Source organism: Rhinichthys klamathensis, unplaced genomic scaffold (assembly GCF_029890125.1).
Source record: "Rhinichthys klamathensis goyatoka isolate OS25496 unplaced genomic scaffold, OSU_Roscu_1.1 h1tg000209l_1, whole genome shotgun sequence".
Taxonomy (NCBI): Eukaryota; Metazoa; Chordata; class Actinopteri; order Cypriniformes; family Leuciscidae; genus Rhinichthys; species Rhinichthys klamathensis.
In genome coordinates this window covers 875,001-895,000 of record NW_026606734.1, presented here as the reverse complement: position 1 = coordinate 895,000, position 20,000 = coordinate 875,001, and the positions used below count along the sequence as shown (strand labels likewise).

At 37.7% G+C, this 20,000-nt stretch overlaps 1 protein-coding gene across 1 annotated transcript in view; it reads left to right on the top strand.

Annotated features, from left to right (window-relative positions):
• Positions 1 to 20,000, top strand: part of xylb (xylulokinase homolog (H. influenzae)) — a 48,210-nt gene that overhangs the window by 15,245 nt on the left and 12,965 nt on the right. The window contains exons 11-17 of the mRNA XM_056263707.1: positions 2,989 to 3,029; positions 5,643 to 5,758; positions 6,925 to 7,040; positions 7,994 to 8,067; positions 9,381 to 9,477; positions 14,078 to 14,136; positions 14,271 to 14,358. Of these exons, the coding sequence (XP_056119682.1) occupies positions 2,989 to 3,029; positions 5,643 to 5,758; positions 6,925 to 7,040; positions 7,994 to 8,067; positions 9,381 to 9,477; positions 14,078 to 14,136; positions 14,271 to 14,358 (591 nt within the window). The remainder of the gene's footprint in view (positions 1 to 2,988; positions 3,030 to 5,642; positions 5,759 to 6,924; positions 7,041 to 7,993; positions 8,068 to 9,380; positions 9,478 to 14,077; positions 14,137 to 14,270; positions 14,359 to 20,000) is intronic.

Below are 20,000 nucleotides of genomic sequence, written 5' to 3'. Positions count from 1 at the left end.
ACACTCACACACTCACTCACACACTCACTCACTCACTCACTCACTCACACACTCACACACTCACTCACTCACACACTCACTCACTCACTCACTCACACACTCACACACTCACTCACACACTCACACACTCACTCACTCACTCACTCACTCACTCACTCACTCACTCACACACTCACACACTCACTCACTCACACACTCACTCACTCACTCACTCACACACTCACTCACTCACACACTCACTCACTCACTCACACACTCACTCACTCACTCACTCACACACTCACTCACTCACTCACACACTCACTCACTCACACACTCACTCACTCACTCACTCACACACTCACTCACACACTCACTCACACACTCACTCACTCACTCACACACTCACTCACTCACACACTCACTCACACACTCACACACTCACTCACACACTCACTCACACACTCACTCACTCACTCACTCACTCACTCACTCACACACTCACTCACACACTCACTCACACACTCACTCACACACTCACACACTCACTCACACACTCACACACTCACTCACTCACTCACTCACTCACTCACTCACACACTCACTCACACACTCACTCACTCACACACTCACTCACACACTCACTCACTCACACACTCACTCACACACTCACACACACACTCACTCACTCACTCACTCACTCACTCACTCACACACTCACTCACTCACTCACTCACTCACACACTCACTCACACACTCACTCACACACTCACTCACACACTCACTCACTCACACACTCACTCACTCACACACTCACTCACACACTCACACACACACTCACTCACTCACTCACTCACACACTCACTCACTGTGTTTCAGCGAGTTACAGATCAGCGTCAAAACATGATGAGATCGTCCTGACTGTAGAGGGCAGCAACAACACACAATACATCTCTCCAGTGCAGCCACTCCAGGAAACACACACTCACACACACACACACACACACACACACACACACACACACACACACACACACACACACACACACACACACACACACAATACATCTCTCCAGTGCAGCCACTCCAGGAAACACACACACACACACACACACTCACACACTCTCACACACACACTCTCACACACTCACACACTCTCTCTCTCACACACACACACACACACACACACACACACACACAATACATCTCTCCAGTGCAGCCACTCCAGGAAACACACACTCACTCACTCACTCACTCACACACACACACACACACACACACACAATACATCTCTCCAGTGCAGCCACTCCAGGAAACACACACTCACTCACACACACACACACACACACACACACTCACTCACACACTCACTCACTCACTCACACACTCACACACTCACTCACTCACTCACTCACTCACTCACTCACTCACTCACTCACACTCACACTCACTCACTCACTCACTCACTCACTCACTCACTCACTCACACTCACTCACACACTCACTCACTCACTCACTCACTCACTCACTCACTCACTCACTCACTCACTCACTCACTCTCACACACACACACACTCTCTCTCTCTCTCTCTCTCTCTCTCTCTCTCTCTCACACACACACACACACACTCACTAATAACTAATAATACATTTATATATATATATATATACACTAATAAATATTTATATATATATATACACACACACACTTATATGTATATATATAATATAATAGTATAATATATACATTAATATTAATTAATATAAGTATATATAGAATAAAAATTCAATTTATATATATATATATTTATACAGTATATATATATTATTTTTTTATAACTATTAAAGTAACTATTTATGTTACTAATATAATTTATATTAATTTATATATTTTTACTATATACTGTGTTTGTGTGTGTGTGTATATAAATGTGTATATACAGTATATACTATATAATGTATATAATATATATACATTTTATATATATATGTATATATATATATATATATATATAATGAATAATATATATTCATATTAAATATGTGAATATTTTTTAAATGAATATAAATTCTATTTAGAAGTATAACTTGTCATTTGGTTGATTTACAAATATATGTGTCTTCATGATAATTTCGTGTAATTTATACTCCGCACTAAAAGGCCTAGAACGACCGCTGAGGTGAATTAATCTTAATTAATTTTTCCCAAACGGTTTTTGTCAGCCGAACCCCTTTGAGCTCAAATATTTTCTAGGAGTCCCCCTGAGATTTTAATTTAATATTTCAATAACTGAACAGCACATTTGCATGTTCACGGGTCTCTGACGCTGGTTAATGGGCACCCGCACGGAGACAAATAAAATAGCTCATCTTTTATTTTGATTGCTTTTATTTTAACATTATTTATTTTAATTTGACATTTTGATTTTTTTAATTAATTATTAGCACATAACAAAATTACTAGTTACACAAACTAAAATTAAGATTAAAAAACTGTAAGTATAAAAAATAAAATCTGAATAAATACTATAATAACATATCAATAATACTAAAATAGCACTGGACCGCAGATGGACGAGGAGATCGTTTATCAAACAGATGCATTTCATGTGATGTAAAGTTAATGCGCATTGACAGCATAAGTTTCATTTTTCTAGAAAGTGCTGAAATGGTTTTTTTCGCCTTGTTTTTTCCTGTTGTATTGAAATTCGAATCCGGGATCATTTTTCTCGGCGCTGAAGCTCCTGTTAGCGTGACGTTTCTGGTGATTTATTGAACGTTTGGTTTCTGCAAGGCCGCCAAGAATAACGCTGACCACCTGTGATTAAATCTGAAGTGTTCTCCTCTTCCTCTCTCTGCGCTCCAGACTAAAGCATGAGAGCCTGTGTTAGCAGAACCCCAGTGTCAGACGTCTTCATCCACTTGAGGACGTCTGTGTTCAGACACCACACGTGCAGGATTAGGGAAGACGTTCGATTTAAGGATGAGAAATGTCTTGTGTCGTTGCAGGGTCTCTGGCTGGTATGAGGCTTCAAGAGGGAGATCTAGCGGTGAGTGTTTTACTAATAAACATATGAAATACTCAACATTATTAAAGGGTTAGTTCACCCAAAAATGAAAATGATGTCATTAATGCCTCTCCCTCATGTCGCTCCAAGCCCGTCAGACCTCCGTTCATCTTCAGGACACAGTTTAAGATATTTTAGATTTAGTCCGAGAGCTTTCTGTCCCTCCATTGTAAATGTGTGTACGGTATACTGTCCTTGTCCAGAAAGGAGATAAAGAGATCATCAAAGTAGTCCATGTGACATCAGTGGGTTAGTTAGAGTGTGTTGAAGCATGGAAAATACATTTTGGTCCAAAAATAACAAAAACTAGGACTTTATTCAGCATTGTATTGTCTTCCGGTTCTGTTGTGGATCCGCGTTCAGTGCCGCTGCTGACGTAAGACGCTGCTGACGTGTGTCTGGTGTGTGTGTGTGTGTGTGTGTGTGTGTGTGTGTGTGTGTGTGTGTGTGTGTGTGTGTGTCTTCCGGTTCTGTTGTGGATCCGCGTTCAGTGCCGCCGCTGACGTAAGACGCTGCTGACGGGCATGACGGCGTAACGTTACGATTATAACGTAAGACTATAGAAACAATGACAGACGTTAGCTTCAGTAAAGTTAGCTTCAGTAAAGTTAGCTTCAGTAAAGTTAGCTTCAGTAAAGTTAGCATCAGTAAAGTTAGCATCAGCAAAGTTAGCTTCAGAGTAAAGTTAGGATCAGTAAAGTTAGCATCAGTAAAGTTAGCTTCAGAGTAAAGTTAGCTTCAGAGTAAAGTTAGCTTCAGAGTAAAGTTAGCTTCAGTAAAGTTAGCTTCAGTGAAGTTAGCTTCAGTAAAGTTAGCTTCAGTAAAGTTAGCTAGCTTCAGTAAAGTTAGCTAGCATCAGTAAAGTTAGCTAGCTTCAGTAAAGTTAGCTAGCTTCAGTAAAGTTAGCTTCAGTAAAGTTAGCTTCAGTAAAGTTAGCATCAGTAAAGTTAGCATCAGTAAAGTTAGCTTCAGAGTAAAGTTAGCATCAGTAAAGTTAGCTTCAGAGTAAAGTTAGCTTCAGTAAAGTTAGCTTCAGTAAAGTTAGCTAGCTTCAGTAAAGTTAGCTTCAGTAAAGTTAGCATCAGTAAAGTTAGCATCAGTAAAGTTAGCTTCAGAGTAAAGTTAGCATCAGTAAAGTTAGCTTCAGAGTAAAGTTAGCTTCAGTAAAGTTAGCTTCAGTAAAGTTAGCTAGCTTCAGTAAAGTTAGCTAGCTTCAGTAAAGTTAGCTTCAGTAAAGTTAGCGTCAGTAAAGTTAGCGTCAAAGTTAGCTTCATTCATTGAGAGAAAATGTGCGCCTCTGGGGTTTGTAGTCTTTGTAATTACGTATTTTCACAGTCTTACACCTCAACAGTTTTACATCAAACTGCGACTTTCTTGACTTTAAAACAGGGGTCTCAAACTCAAATTAACTGGGGGCCGCTAGAGGTAGAGTCTGGGTCAGGCTGGGCCGCATCAAGTATTCCACAAAAAAATAGTATTCAAGTATTCCAAAAAAGGAGCACAACTGATCCAATCTTCTCAATATTTATTAACGTTTCTTCTGAACAGTTCCTCTGAATTTGAACATTCCTTTCTGTACATGATTGGTTCTTCATGAGCTGTCCTTCTGACAGTTGAAGTTCATTTTACAAACTTTCTTTGTCTATAACACATATTTGTGATATTTATATTTGCTTATGTCCTTTTTATTTTCTTTATACAACACATTAATGATATTGAATGTTTTTTTTGGAAGGCACATTTCCTTTTATTATACTTAGAAAAACAATTATTGCTTTTGAAATACAAATATTTGCAGTCATGTCTGCCCGTCTTGTTGAATTCTTTGTATAGTGTCTCAAATTACTGACTGCACAAATCAAAGCAAACCTTCTTATGAACCTGTTAGACACATATTACAAGCTCAAAGTGATTATTCTCACATTGTTTTAGAGCAGGGTCTCTCTCCAACACGTCGCTCGCGAGCTACCAGTAGCTCGTGGCCTGATTGGTGGTAGCTCGCCAAGGGGCCGTTCACATATCGCGCTCACATATTTTGCGCGCTCAAGTTCGTAATTTCAAATGTAGGCCTGCGCGGCAAGCGCGCTCATAATTGAAGCGACGCGCTCATTTTTTCCAGGCGCAGTATGTTTGTACTGCGCGGTTGTCTATGACAACTATTGACAACAAACCCTCCGTAAGCTGTCACGAGACTATCTATGGTAGCTCATAAGGGATAAAATTTTTTTTTTGTTTTTTTTTTTTGCGGCACACGCAACGACGGGCCGCACTAACATTAAACTTTAATGTCAAGTAGGGGGCCACAAAATATCACCCCGCGGGCCGCAAATGGGCCGCGGGCCGCGAGTTTGAGACCCCTGCTTTAAAATGTATCTTTTAAATTGACAAACATCATATGTGTGATTCAGGGCACAATTCAAACGAGATCAAAATATTTGTTGTCTCTCGCCATTGACTACCATACAATATTTTTCCGAAATAAGGTCCCATGGTGGTCGACCGGAAGGGGAGGGGCTTAGGCTCTCTATGGGAGCGTTAGTAAAGCGCTCTCAGACTCTGTGTGTGTTCGAGTTGTGATGTTGTGATTCTCTACAGGTCAGTTTGGGCACCAGCGACACGCTTTTCCTGTGGATCCCGGATCCCAAACCCACAGTCGAGGGCCACATCTTCTGTAACCCGGTGGACTGCAGCGCGTACATGGCTCTGATATGGTAAAACACACACACACGCCTGATGTAAACCGCGGTATGTTTCCGTCAGACTGACAAAATAACACAATTATAATACAGTTTTTTCCTAGGGATGCACGATATATCAGCCCCCATATCGGTATCGGCCGATATATGAGCATTTATAATGTTATCGGTATCGGCCCGATAAGAAAATTTGCCCGATATATATTAAAGCCGATAAACGATGTATTATTCCCTTCAGCTGAGACGCTTCAGATGTTCAACATGATGGTTTTGAATTGCTTGAAATATGATTGGAATCACTTTGAAAAGGAAAATACAGTTCAGCGCAAGTCTGTCATATCGGCTACATAAAATTATAATCAGAACATTAAAATTGTGTGATTAGGACACGGCTTTAATGGTGAGACTTTTGTTTTTGTAATCAGGCTCTCAAAAATTATTAAAAAATTTGGATTCGGATTTATCAGCCAATTTATCGGTTATCGGCTTTTAAATGTAAAGAATTATCGGTAATCGTTATCGGCCATAATATTCATAACGGTGCATCCCTATTTTTTTCTGTCTAGATTTTGGGGTGAAATATGACATTTCACAGTGAGATTTGTGAGTTTGTATGATTCTTTGTGTGTGTTTAATGTGTAGTGCACTCGTGTGTGTGATCTGGTCTATAAGTGCCAGGAGAGCTGATGATAATGCAGTGTGCTTGAGGAATAACCTCCTCAACTCTTGAGTCTCAGTCCTCGTGTGCAGCCGAACACTTCCTTCACTTCAGCGCGAGAGGAATAAATGTAAATACTGTTCTCTGCAGCTCTCCACTGACCTTGTAGCAGTTTTTTATTTGACGTTTGAGTGTTTTTCTTTGCGTGAGAGATGTGGAGCTTTACCCTTAAAGCCTGAATGTATAAAAAGAGATTTGAGTTATGTGCTTTTTCCTGAGGATGTGAAATTGTTTCCTGAGTTGAAAGGAATCAGCTCGTGTAAGTGCTGCGTTTCTTCTTCTATCTTTAGATGTAATGAAGATTGACCTCATTCACGTCAGTCTGTCAGAAGAGGAAAAGAGCCGTACTCACACCGCTCAAAGGCAGAACGTTTTAGTTTGAAGTGTTAAATGTGGACACATGTGGACACAGTCACTGGTTATTTGTGTTTCACCTGAAACTCTTCTCTTGTGTTTCTCACAGCTTTAAAAACGGCTCTTTCACACGAGAGAGGATTCGTAATGAATGTGCTGGAGGATCATGGGAACTTTTCTCCAGCGCTTTGAGGTCCACGCCGATGGGAAACAATGGAAATTTAGGTGATTAAATATTGGTGATACCAGGGTTATTGTAGCTGACTAAAACGGTAAAAAAAAAAAAACTTTCGTTACTTGAATTAACAAAAATATTATTAAATAAAATACATCTTATTTTATTTCAGCTCGTTTCCGAAGCAAAAATTCGTATTTTCATTTTGTTAAATTTTATGTATTAAAAGAGCTAAAATTCCAACTGAAATAAAAATGGATATACTATATGCAGATTTTTAAAAAATTCAAAATTACAACAAAATGACTAGAAGCCATAAAAAAAAAGACTAAAACCATAATAAAAAAAAGTTAACACATTTTTTTATATTTTATTTTATTTCAGCTCATTTTCCAGAGCAATATTTATCATTGTCATTTAGATTAACTTAATGTACTAAAATAACTCAAATTTAAACTGAAATTAAATTAATAAAAAATATATACACATATTTAAAAATCAATAAAAATGGCAAAATAACAACAAAATTACTGAAACCATAAAGAACATTTTCGTTGTGACGAAATACAATAAATGATACCTGAAATGAAATACGTTTTTTTTGTATTCATTTAAAAAAAAAAATGTGTATTATTATTATTATTCCAGTAACATTAAATTGTAACCTTAATAGAAATTGTAACATTAACAGAAAGTCATATATAATTTTTTTTAATGTATATATATATATATATATATATATATGTGTGTGTGTGTGTGTGTATATATATATATATAAATAATATGTAAAATATCTTTTTAAAAATAAATGAAAGAACAGCATCTGAATGATACTGTATGCTTCAGCCGGTGCCGGGATACTGTGTGCTCCTCTCAGAGACATTAGTGGTGTGGGGTCCATATGCTTCTCTCACGACCCGCCGTCTCTCGTGGGTGTTTAATCACTGCCGCCGGATGAAGCCGAGCCGTTTGTCCTTGTCCTGATGCGTCTGTGTGTTTTCAGGCATGTATTTCGACGTGATGGAGATTACGCCTCCTGCTGTCGGCGTTCACAGGTTTAATGCTGAAGGTCAAAGGGTGAGTCACGAGTGTGTGTGCTGTAAACAACACACACTCGCTACAGATTGATCTGCCCTTTTCAGCTTCATTTACTTCGGCTGAACAGGTTTGCAAATATTGCCACTGATCAGATAATTGCTTAAATTGTGCTAATTGGGTCAGAGTTCAGTTCACCTGCAATAAGATGCTCATTAACCCTCCAGCAGTCGCTCCGACTGTGGTTCTGTTATTGCTGTGCTATTTACACTGTTTTTACTCAGAACATTTTTTTTTTCATGAAAACATGCTGGTCACATTTCACCTTAAAATCTTCGGAAATTCTGGAAAAAATGAGCAGGTGCATTGATACTCAGGCGCACAGACGCACATCTGACACCAGGTGGCGCTATAATAAGGCTATTTGCATTTTGGATCATAACTAAGGTTTAGAAACAAATTTTTTTCTCCCTCAGAATCCTTGAGTCAAGTCGTACAAATCATCTCTGATTCTATTTCCGCCTATAAAATTATTTATTTTCCATTTTTTTAACTCCTAGGCTGTTGGAATTTTGATTAATTGAAGCATTGCAAAGTTATAAGTTAATTAACTCGTTTTTAGGACTTGACCTATACTATAGTTGCTGAATGCATTGTTCAAGCTTAACGAAAATCCACCCATAGGGGGCGCTACAACTAAAAAAACATTGCAGCTCTGTAACCGTATGATCGATAAAGTTGAAAATTGATATGCTGCATCTTTGGTGGACGTCCTAACATATCCTATAATAGGACTCAGATATTAAAAAAAAATTAAGTTAGCATGTATTAATTAATTAATTTATTACAGTAATGACAATTTGGGGGTTTTGTTTAATTGTCATAAAAATAATGTCTCTGTGAAAAATATTTTTTTTACATTTTATTAACTATAAATCTAATATATATTTATTATTTCTGTGATTTTGAGGTAAACTATGACCCGGACATGTTCAGGAAATCAATGATTCTTGAATTTTATGGTTGTGCAGAAAAGTTCTTGATGTGTTATAGGTTCTTCTTGGTTTCTGCTTTGTTTTAAACACCAGAACACAGATTTTCTAAAGAACTAGATAATCATTTTCTGTCTGTAAAACGTTTTTGGTTGTAAGCTGAATCTGTATTTTTCCAGCATGAGTTGGTTAAAGCACGAACCCGGTTCTCATCCTGAGTGTGATTGACAGCTGGCGGAGTCGGTTGAGTTCAGCTCAGTGCTCATCTGTGGGAATGTTGGCGTCAGACTCAAAGAATGCTTTATGGGAGCAGGAACGGTCTCTGGTTACCTGAAGCCCGTCTTTGTGTCCGCTCTTGCACAGGTAGCTGCCTTTGACCGCGAGGTGGAAATCCGAGCCCTGGTTGAAGGACAGTTCTTGGCCAAACGAGTTCATGCCGAAAAGCTGGGCTACAAGATCAGTAAGTGTCTGATCTCCATCTCATGTTCTCACTGCTGTCTGCTCATCTTTGAGTGAGTTATCTCTCTCCTGACACTGCAGTGCTGTTTCCTTTGTCAGTCGTTAATATTACCTTAGCAACTGCATAGAAACATGCTAAATCCTACCTTTATTACCTTAGCAACACCTTAGCAACCGCATGGCAACATGCTGAAACCACAACAGCAACCGCGTTGCAGCAATTGCATAGCAACACCCTAGACACTGCATGGCAACATGCTAAATCCTACCTATATTACCTTTGCAACTGCACAACAACATGTTGGACCTGCAGCAGTAACCGCATAGCAACACCTTAGCAACCAAATGGCATCGTGCTAAAACCCAGCTATATGTCCTTAGCAAACGCATAGAAACACCCTTGCAACCAGACAGCAAAATGCTAAAACCCACCTGTATTACCTTAGCAACTGCATAGAAACACCCTAGCAACCACAATAAAATATGTTAAAACTCACCTATATAACCTTAGCAACTGCATAGCAACAACCTTGCAACCACACGACAATGTGCTAAAACCGACCTATATTACTTTAGCATCTGCAAAGCAACACCCTAGCAACCACATGGCAACGTGCTAAAACCACCTATATTATCTTAGCAACTGCATAGCAACACCCTAGCAACCACATGGCAACGTGGTAAAAAAAAAACTTTACTAGCTTTTGTTAGAGTTTACACATGCATTTCGGGTTCGTCTCATTCTTTGCTCTTCTCACTGCTGAACGAGTGTGTACAGTATTTGAGCATCTCCACGCCCATGTGCCGTTTGTGACGTGCCGGCGGTTCTCATTCCTCGGCGGCGGCGAGCGCGGCGCGGGTGATTATATGATGAAGCGAGACTCTGGCTGCCAAGAGCTGCAGAAACAAACACGCTTTAATTAAACTCCCATCAGCCACTGAGCACGGGGAATGTCCTCCTCGCCTGAACGAAACTCCCCTGATTCTGGTCTGACCCGCTCACGGCTCACTGTTAGAAGAAGACCAGCGCTCAGAGTTTACCTGTCAATCATCATGGGTCATTTTCCCTCATGTTCATGCAGATGTGTGTTTTCACATCAATATAATTAGTACCACTTTTAGGTCTCAAGTGTCACTGACGTTATTTTAAAGGGATCGTTTTTAAACGTATATAAAATAAAATGATTATACATTATTATGCCGTATATTATACCATTCAAAAGTTTAAAGCCAGTAAGATTTTTTTTATTTTTTTTAGAAATTCATACTTTTATACAACTTGAAAGCATTAAATTGAGTAACGATGCTGAAAATTCAGCTTTGATCACTGGAATAAATTACATTTTCCTATATATTCACATAGAAAACCACTGTTTCACATTGAAATAGTATTTCACATTTGTTACCGTATTTTTTGATGGTGAGCGGAAGAGATTTAAAAAAAAAAAAAAAACGTACAAACCCCAAACTTTTGATTGATATTGTATATTATATATAAATAAAATAAATCCTCTTTATGGCATCATGCATGTTTTTAACATTTTTTGAATTTAATGTTTTTTCTGCGTTCCACCATAAATATTAGATCAAAGTTTCTGATCACTCATTAGGCGTCATTGATGTGTAAATGTAGACGATCATGTTTTGATGTTTGACTGTCGGACATCAGACAGTTCGTGTTTTGAAGTGTAGTCTCTAAAGGATTTACAGTTTTTATCTCTGCATTCAGTTAAATATTTGGGTAACGCTTTACAATAATGTCTCGCTAGTTAACTTCAACTAACAATGAGCAATAACAAAAAAAAATTAATGTTGGTGAATAAAAATGTTCATGTTAGTACTTAATAATAGCAGAAGTAACAATATTACTAAATGTTGAGATTAATATTAACTAAGATTAATACATGCTGTAGAAGTATTGTTCATTGTTAGTTATTTTCTAACTAAATGTTAACAAATGAAACCTTATTAGGAAAGTGTTTGTGAAGTTTTTTTTTACAACAATACAATATAAGATGAAAAAAGACTACAAATAACAAACAAGAGAGAAAAAAGAGGGGAAAATTACCAATTACTCGTTCAAGAATACAGAAGTTAATACTTAAAATATAAAGTGCACACCTTGAATTAATTCTAATATATAGCAGCTATATCTAAATTTGAAATGCATAAATAAACATTGAATGAATGAATATGAATAATTTCTTTCTTTTCTTTCTTTTTCCTCTTCAGAACATGATCATTAGTAACAGAGCATATTTTAACAAGAAGATAATAACAACAAAATCTCAGCATGTTCAAAAGAAAAGAAAAAATATAGAACAAAAAAAGAAGGAAGAAGCTAACTTATATTTACCTTCCCCTTTTACACATCTAGCTTTAAACTATAATATTATAATCTACTTCAGTAAAATAAATGTTAAACTAAGCACCCAGCATCTCTTCCACACACTGCATGTTCTCTCAGATATTCCCAGAGCCGAGGGAGCTTTCTCAAAGGTTAGTCTTTTATCGGACAGGAACGCTGTGTGTCGATTTGTGCCGAAGGTGTTTTGACATTCGGTGTTGCCGCGGGGCGATGGTGTGATGTGAACCCGCTCTCGTCCGCAGGTCCGCTGTGTTCTGACCAGGGTTTGACCAGACACGTCTGTCAATAGCTATTAATAATGCACACGCAGGCTCTGTAGTCAACACTAACATCTCAATGAGACTGTGGACGCATGGGTGTGTTTCAGTGCATGAAAACACCACATCAGAAGCTCGTTGATGGAGAAACACGGCGCCGGCTCCGGATATGAGATGCATGCAGAGCGCATTTGCATTATTGATCAATAAATAACCATGTGATTCATTCTGTGTGCGTCCGTATGAGTCTCTCTGTCCTGAATATATATGTGCTTTGCAATTAATCCCTGTGAGAAGGCATTGATGATGATGAAGATGATGATGAAGATGGCCACACCCCCTCACTGTTCACTTTGACTCATGGATGGAGATCTCACTACCGTAAATTAGCATATCTCACTAAAATTGGGATTAATCGCATACAAAATAAAAGTATGTGTTTACTAATGTGTGTGTGCTGTGTATAGTAAACACACACATGCATGTATATATTTAAGAAAAATTTGATTTATATATGAAATATGTATATATTATATAAATATATACATGCAAATATTTCTTAAATATATACATGCATGTGTGTGTGTTAATATGTATACAAAATAATTATACACAGCACACACACACATGGCTGGAATTATTCATTCTGTTGAATATCTGTAGTGTATAAAAACATGTATTCTTTAAAAAAATGTGTAGATCTTACATGTAAAAGCTGAATGTAAATGTTAAAGATCAGGATGTTAATTATAAATCCAAATGGAAGGCATTCACGTTTAAATTATGTCTACTTTATTGCATATTTTAGTTACATATTTTTATAAGTAAGATTTACATTTATTTTTGCTTATATTCATAAGAAATATTCATGCCTTTCTTTATTGCTTTCAGGGTGTCCGCGGATCCTTTAAGGCATTTTAAAACTTAATGTGAAAATAAAGCCGTAATTAGCATTAACATGTTTTTAATCCACTTTTCAAAGGTGATAAAAATGCAGTCAGACTGACGCCGCAGTGAAGATGTAGATATCATCACATGCTTTTTGAACGTTTTAAACCGGTCTAATGCATAAAAGTGAATTAAAACAAAACTATACTGTAGTACTGTTATTTGTATCCCCAAATAAAAATGTATTATGATTATTATTATTATTATGGTAATGATGTGCAGGTTTTAAAATTTTATGGAAATATACCCTGGGTTTCTTTCATGCTTTCTTTCTAATGATTGTTGTTATATTCATGTGTAGGAGTAACACAATAGATGCTGATAGACTCTGGATTACCCAGCGTGTGTGTGTGTGTGTGTGTGTGTGTGTGTGTGTGTGTGTGTGTGTGTGTGTGTCTTCAGCGGCACCTGTAGGTCTGAGCGTGTGCTCTTAGGAACGAGTCTCATGAATATTTAATGAATGCAAATGAGGCTGATCTTAATCATTCCGTCAGTCTTTTTATGCGGAAGGAATGCTGGGAAAAAGCCAAACCAGAGCATGCCTGCAGTGTTGTTTGCTTATGCTTATGAAGAATCAAACCGAGATCCACTGCATGTGTCGTTTTATATATATTTATATATATATGTCCATCACTTTCTGTCTGATTATCATGTTCATGTTGAGATGCAGTTTGTTGATCTCAGATCTGTTCCTCATGGTACTCAAATTTTACAGGTGCAATAATTTTATGGTTTGGATCTGCAGTGATTTTCCTTTTTATGTGCCATTTTATTGCATAGCATTTGTTTATATGCTTTATGCAGGCTGAATTATGCTTTAATTAGCATAACATAATGTTTTATGTCTCATTCAGCCTGTGACGGCAGTGTTAACATGACTGATGCCTGGCATGCTTCACACACACACACACACACACAGCTCACAGCTCTTCTGTTATGATCTGTCTGTTAATCCAGCTATTGTCACAGGCAGTAAGTGTAGTTTATGATGATATATAACTATAAATCTCTCTCTCTCTCTCCTGTAGTTCAGGGCACTCGAGTGCTGGCAACAGGCGGAGCGTCATCTAACAAGGACATTTTACAGGTATTATTTTAGGACGCTGTTGTTATCACTGCAACACTGATCACATGATTATGAGTCTGTAGTTATAGCGTAATATCCTCATTATGATGCATCTGATCATTATGACTTGTAATGTTCATATCTCAACTCTACAGGTTCTGTCGGATGTCTTCAACGCCCCGGTTTACACCATCGACGTGCCGAACTCGGCCTGTCTGGGCTGCGCTTACAGAGCTCTGCACGGTAAACACACTTTATGCTTATTATAGTTATGTCATAACACAGATCATTCTGGTCCTGTCGTCTGATTGGTCAATCCACAGCCTCCACAGAGACCAACTATTAACCTCAGTTTACATGTCATCACTAGATCTACTAGTGGATGGGTGATTTGCCAGATTTACATTTTATAAGATAATGCCAGTTTAAATGTCTCATTTTTATGTATTTTAAATAATATATGAATATATTAATTAATTAATTATAGTAATATACAAGTCATTATCATTAAATGTAATTAACATTCACATTTTTTTAATTAACATTCAAGATTTTTTGATTTAACATTTTGATTTAAAGTTAGATGTAATATTTACATTTGAACAAAAATAGATTTAAGAGTAATAGTTTATTTTTAATTATTTTATGTTATTTTATATCTGCTAGTTGAAGGATGATGTACCAGATTCACATTATAAGATAATGCTGTATTTTAATGTATTTTAATGTATAAATTATACTATTAATGTATTAAATGTAAACGTAATTAATTTAAATGTTAAATATAAATCAATATGAGATTTTACTCATTTGCATTTGCTTAAATATATTTTGTATAGAAATAGATTTAGGATTTATATTTATAGGTAATAGTTTTTTTTCTTTTATTATTTTCTTTTATTTATTTTTATAATTTTTATTTATTTATAAGTACTAATGCATGAAAAATACATTATAATATACACTATATGCATACTATAATATACTATATATGCATACTAATATAATATACATACTATAATATATGATAAATGATATAATATGTAATATATGATAAATGAGACATTTTAATGTTTTATTAAAAATGTATTTAGGTAAATCTGCCAGAATTGTTATATTTGGCACCCAGACAGTTACTGGAAGGAACCGAGCGAAGCTTCACTGACCGGCCAGAATATGTGAATAAGTGTGTGTCCTTCAGCTGAGCCTCCACGTCTCCGTCTCTCTGACGTCCCGCATCGATCTGATCGTACAGAGGAAGCTCGCTTTACTCCGCTAATGATGTCTTTTGCTTTCGAGTGTGTGTGAGGGCCGAGATTCAGACAGACTTCAGTCTGATCATGTTAATATGATGTGATGGAGAGGGTCGTTCAGACACCAGTCGCTCTTCAGTGCTTCATTACCAGAATCAAACACACAGATGAGACTTTAATCTCTGTCTGGATGATGAGGACTTTCTGCTTCACACAAACAGTCATTAATGACCCGGGGTCGTCGCTTTCTTTAATAGACGTTAGACTTTACATGGAGAGCGACTTTGGTGGATTCCCGTAAATCTGAAGGGTTTACACATTATTCTGATCTTTTGTTAATTGGGAGACGAGACACTCAAATTGGCTGCATCCCTTTGCTTGGGTAATATATTTGCATAGAAAACAGCTATTTTAGATTGCAAAAAATATTTAGGATATTTTTGATTAAATAAATACAGTCTTGGTGAGTGTATATATATATGTATGCTATGCATTTACACACGTGCACTGCTGAAACACAGTAAAGCTTCCAGTATATTTATGCATGCTCATTTCAGTGAATGACTCAAACTTTGGGAAACTCTGGGAAATGACAGTTGAGCAGTGCATGTGTGTGAATGCATGATAGTGCATGTGTGTGAGTGCATGATAGTGCATGTGTGTGAATGCATGATAGTGCATGTGTGTGAGTGCATGATAGTGCATGTGTGTGAGTGCATGATAGTGCATGTGTGTGAGTGTATGATAGTGCATGTGTGTGAGTGCATGATGGTGCATGTGTGTGAGTGCATGATAGTGCATGTGTGTGAGTGCATGATAGTGCATGTGTGTGAGTGCATGATAGTGCATGTGTGTGAGTGCATGATAGTGCATGTGTGTGAGTGCATGATGGTGCATGTGTGTGAGTGCATGATAGTGGATGTGTGTGAATGCATGATAGTGGATGTGTGTGAATGCATGATAGTGCATGTGTGTGAGTGCATGATAGTGCATGTGTGTGAGTGCATGATAGTGCATGTGTGTGAGTGCATGATAGTGCATGTGTGTGAATGCATGATAGTGCATGTGTGTGAGTGCATGATAGTGCATGTGTGTGAATGCATGATAGTGGATGTGTGTGAGTGCATGATAGTGTATGTGTGTGAGTGCATGATAGTGGATGTGTGTGAGTGCATGATAGTGGATGTGTGTGAGTGCATGTGTGTGAATGCATGATTTGTTTTTTTATTCAATCTTTACAGAAGTAAAATCTGTTGCGAACAGTCAAAAAAGGTCTGATCAAATCTGAAATGCTGTTGCTTTTCCTCTCAGACGAATGTTGTGTGAAACATAAGAGCCTTTTCATCAGGATAAGAGAGATTGAGTTCATGACGCCTGTGGTCTGAATCAGTTTCCCGAACTCTATTAGATTATGACCCATTAGACGGATTAATCATGCGTTCACACTCATTATTCCGCGTTACATCGTGTCGTGAGTCAGTACAGAAGGAAGCCTGGAGCTGAAGCCTATGATCAGTCGTACTGTAACTGAAGGCCTTTAGCCAGCGCTGGTCTTCTGACTCCAGCCACCTGATGGACAGTCAACGCTCGCTCACGTCAACACAAGTCCATTTTCATTAGATCTGCCGCTGGATTTAATCACCTGTGGTGATTTATGGTGTGTGCTGCTGCTGTTAGAGGTGCTGTGGTGATAACAGTGTTTCTGCAGCGTTTGCTGGAACAGAATAAACCAGAGACGTCTGTAACTCCTGCAGAGACATTAGCATTGCCATTAGTATGATTGGCTTAATATTAATATGATTAATACACAACCTGCATGCTGCAATCCTTGGATATGAGCCAGTCACGTGAGCTATTTATTTATATGTATTTGCCTTTATCAATTTGCCTTTATTTAATTATTAAACCATTTATGTTTAAATGCATTTCCATTTATTTGGTTAAATGGATTGAAAATATTTTTTGTTTGAATGCATTTAAATTGATTTGTTCAAATGCATTTACATTTTATTTATTTAAATTCATAGAAGTTTATTTGGTTAAATGCATTTAAATTAATTTGTTATCGCATTTATTTGGTTAAATGCATTGAAAATGTAATTGGTTTTAAATGCATTTAAGTTTGTTTGGATAAATGCATTAATTTATTAAAAATTCATAAAAAAAATATTTACGTACCGGTATTATAATAATATAATTCAAATAATTGTATTATAATAATTTTATTTATTTAATTTTATTACAATTACATCATTTAAATCCATTTTATTTTAATTATGTAATTTAATATAATATAAAAATAATATAATAAAAAAAATAAAAAAATAAAAGTGCATATTATGTTATACACTCACCGGCCACTTTATTAGGTACCCCATGCTAGTAACGGGTTGGACCCCCTTTTGCCTTCAGAACTGCCTCAATTCTTCGTGGCATAGATTCAACAAGGTGCTGGAAGCATTCCTCAGGGAGTTTGGTCCATATTGACATGATGGCATCACACAGTTGCCGCAGATTTGTCGGCTGCACATCCATGATGCGAATCTCCCGTTCCACCACATCCCAAAGATGCTCTATTGGGTTGAGATCTGGTGACTGTGGAGGCCATTTTAGTACAGTGAACTCATTGTCATGTTCAAGAAACCAATTTGAAATGATTAGAGCTTTGTGACATGGTGGAAGTAGCCATCAGAGGATGGGTACATGGTGGCCATAAAGGGATGGACATGGTCAGAAACAATGCTCAGGTAGGCCGTGGCATTTAAACGATGCCCAATTGGCACTAAGGGGCCTAAAGTGTGCCAGGAAAACATCCCCCACACCATTACACCACCACCACCAGCCTGCACAGTGGTAACAAGGCATGATGGTTCCATGTTCTCATTCTGTTTACGCCAAATTCTGACTCTAACATCTGAATGTCTCAACAGAAATCGAGACTCATCAGACCAGGCAACATTTTTCCAGTCTTCAACTGTTCAATTTTGGTGAGCTCTTGCAAATTGTAGCCTCTTTTTCCTATTTGTAGTGGAGATGAGTGGTACCCGGTGGAGTCTTCTGCTGTTGTAGCCCATCCGCCTCAAGGTTGTGCGTGTTGTGGCTTCACAAATGCTTTGCTGCATACCTCGGTTGTAACGAGTGGTTATTTCAGTCACTGTTGCCCTTCTATCAGCTCGAACCAGTCTGGCCATTCTCCTCTGACCTCTGGCATCAACAAGGCATTTCCGCCCACAGAACTGCCGCTCACTGGATGTTTTTTCTTTTTCGGACCATTCTCTGTAAACCCTAGAGATGGTTGTGCGTGAAAATCCCAGTAGATTAGCAGTTTCTGAAATACTCAGACCAGCCCTTCTGGCACCAACAATCATGCCACGTTCAAAGTCACTCAAATCACCTTTCTTCCCCATACTGATGCTCGGTTTGAACTGCAGGAGATTGTCTTGACCATGTCTACATGCCTAAATGCACTGAGTTGCCGCCATGTGATTGGCTGCTTAGAAATTAAGTGTTAACGAGCAGTTGGACAGGTGTACCTAATAAAGTGGCCGGTGAGTGTATTGTTGTATTCACATGATTGTGTGTTTGAAGCTTAATCACTTTTTTTCAAGTCTTGTCTGTATAAAAGTATGTGAAATCTATCTGACATGAAACTCAAATGTAATGTGGTCTATATTGAGCGGGAAGTACAGCGCCTCCGATGATGACGCAACGACTGCGAGCTGAAAGAGAAACTGCTGTATTGCTGTAAAGCCTCATTAGTCTTTCACACGAGATGAAGCAACTTCTGAGAAATCGTAACAGGCTGTGGCATCTGTGTGTGTGTGTGTGTGTGTGTGTGTGTGTGTGTGTGTTCAGGCCTATTATGCCGATAGAAGCGTCCACTCCTAGGAAAGGTCAGTGATGCCAGAGCGATGCTTTGTAAGCTGTGCTGGTACCTTTTTTTGAGTCTGTTTGCTTTTGTCTATGATTTAATAAGGCAAAGCTAATATCACATGACATCATATGGACGCTCGTCTCCTGTGGACACGGTTCATTGCATTCTCTCGTAAACAAATCACTCGGTTCAATACGCCTTTGAAATGAAGTCGCAGTATCGGGCCTTCACGGCTCTTCTCTTTATTCTGCTCTTTTCAATCCCATAATGCCTGTGATTCACTGGACTTTGTTTCATTTGAGCATTGTGTCGTGAAGACCTCAGATGAATATCACTGTTGGTCTGAAAGTTGTGGATTATCATCACACCCAAAGAAAAAAAACACTGTGACAAACAGACCTAGTTTTTGGACTTTCATGTCATGAAACCACTGATTTGAACGGTCACACATGTTTGGGTTTATCAAGTACTTTGATTTCAGATATAAAGGGCTTATTCTTTTATATCAATCAAGTTTCCCAATGGAAAAAGTAGCGGCTATTAATTAGATGAAACGACTGGAAAATTATGGATTTCTCCAGGCAACATGAAAACTTGAGAACGTGCTTTTGTGATATTTACAAATGAACTGGTAATAGAAGTGAAATATAGATTGCAAACTTCATGAACACTTGTATGAATTTAGATCAACTTTAGATGGTGATTATTGTTAAAAGCTCAAAAAAAAAGATCAGTTAAAAGCTCAGTGTTTGATGGTG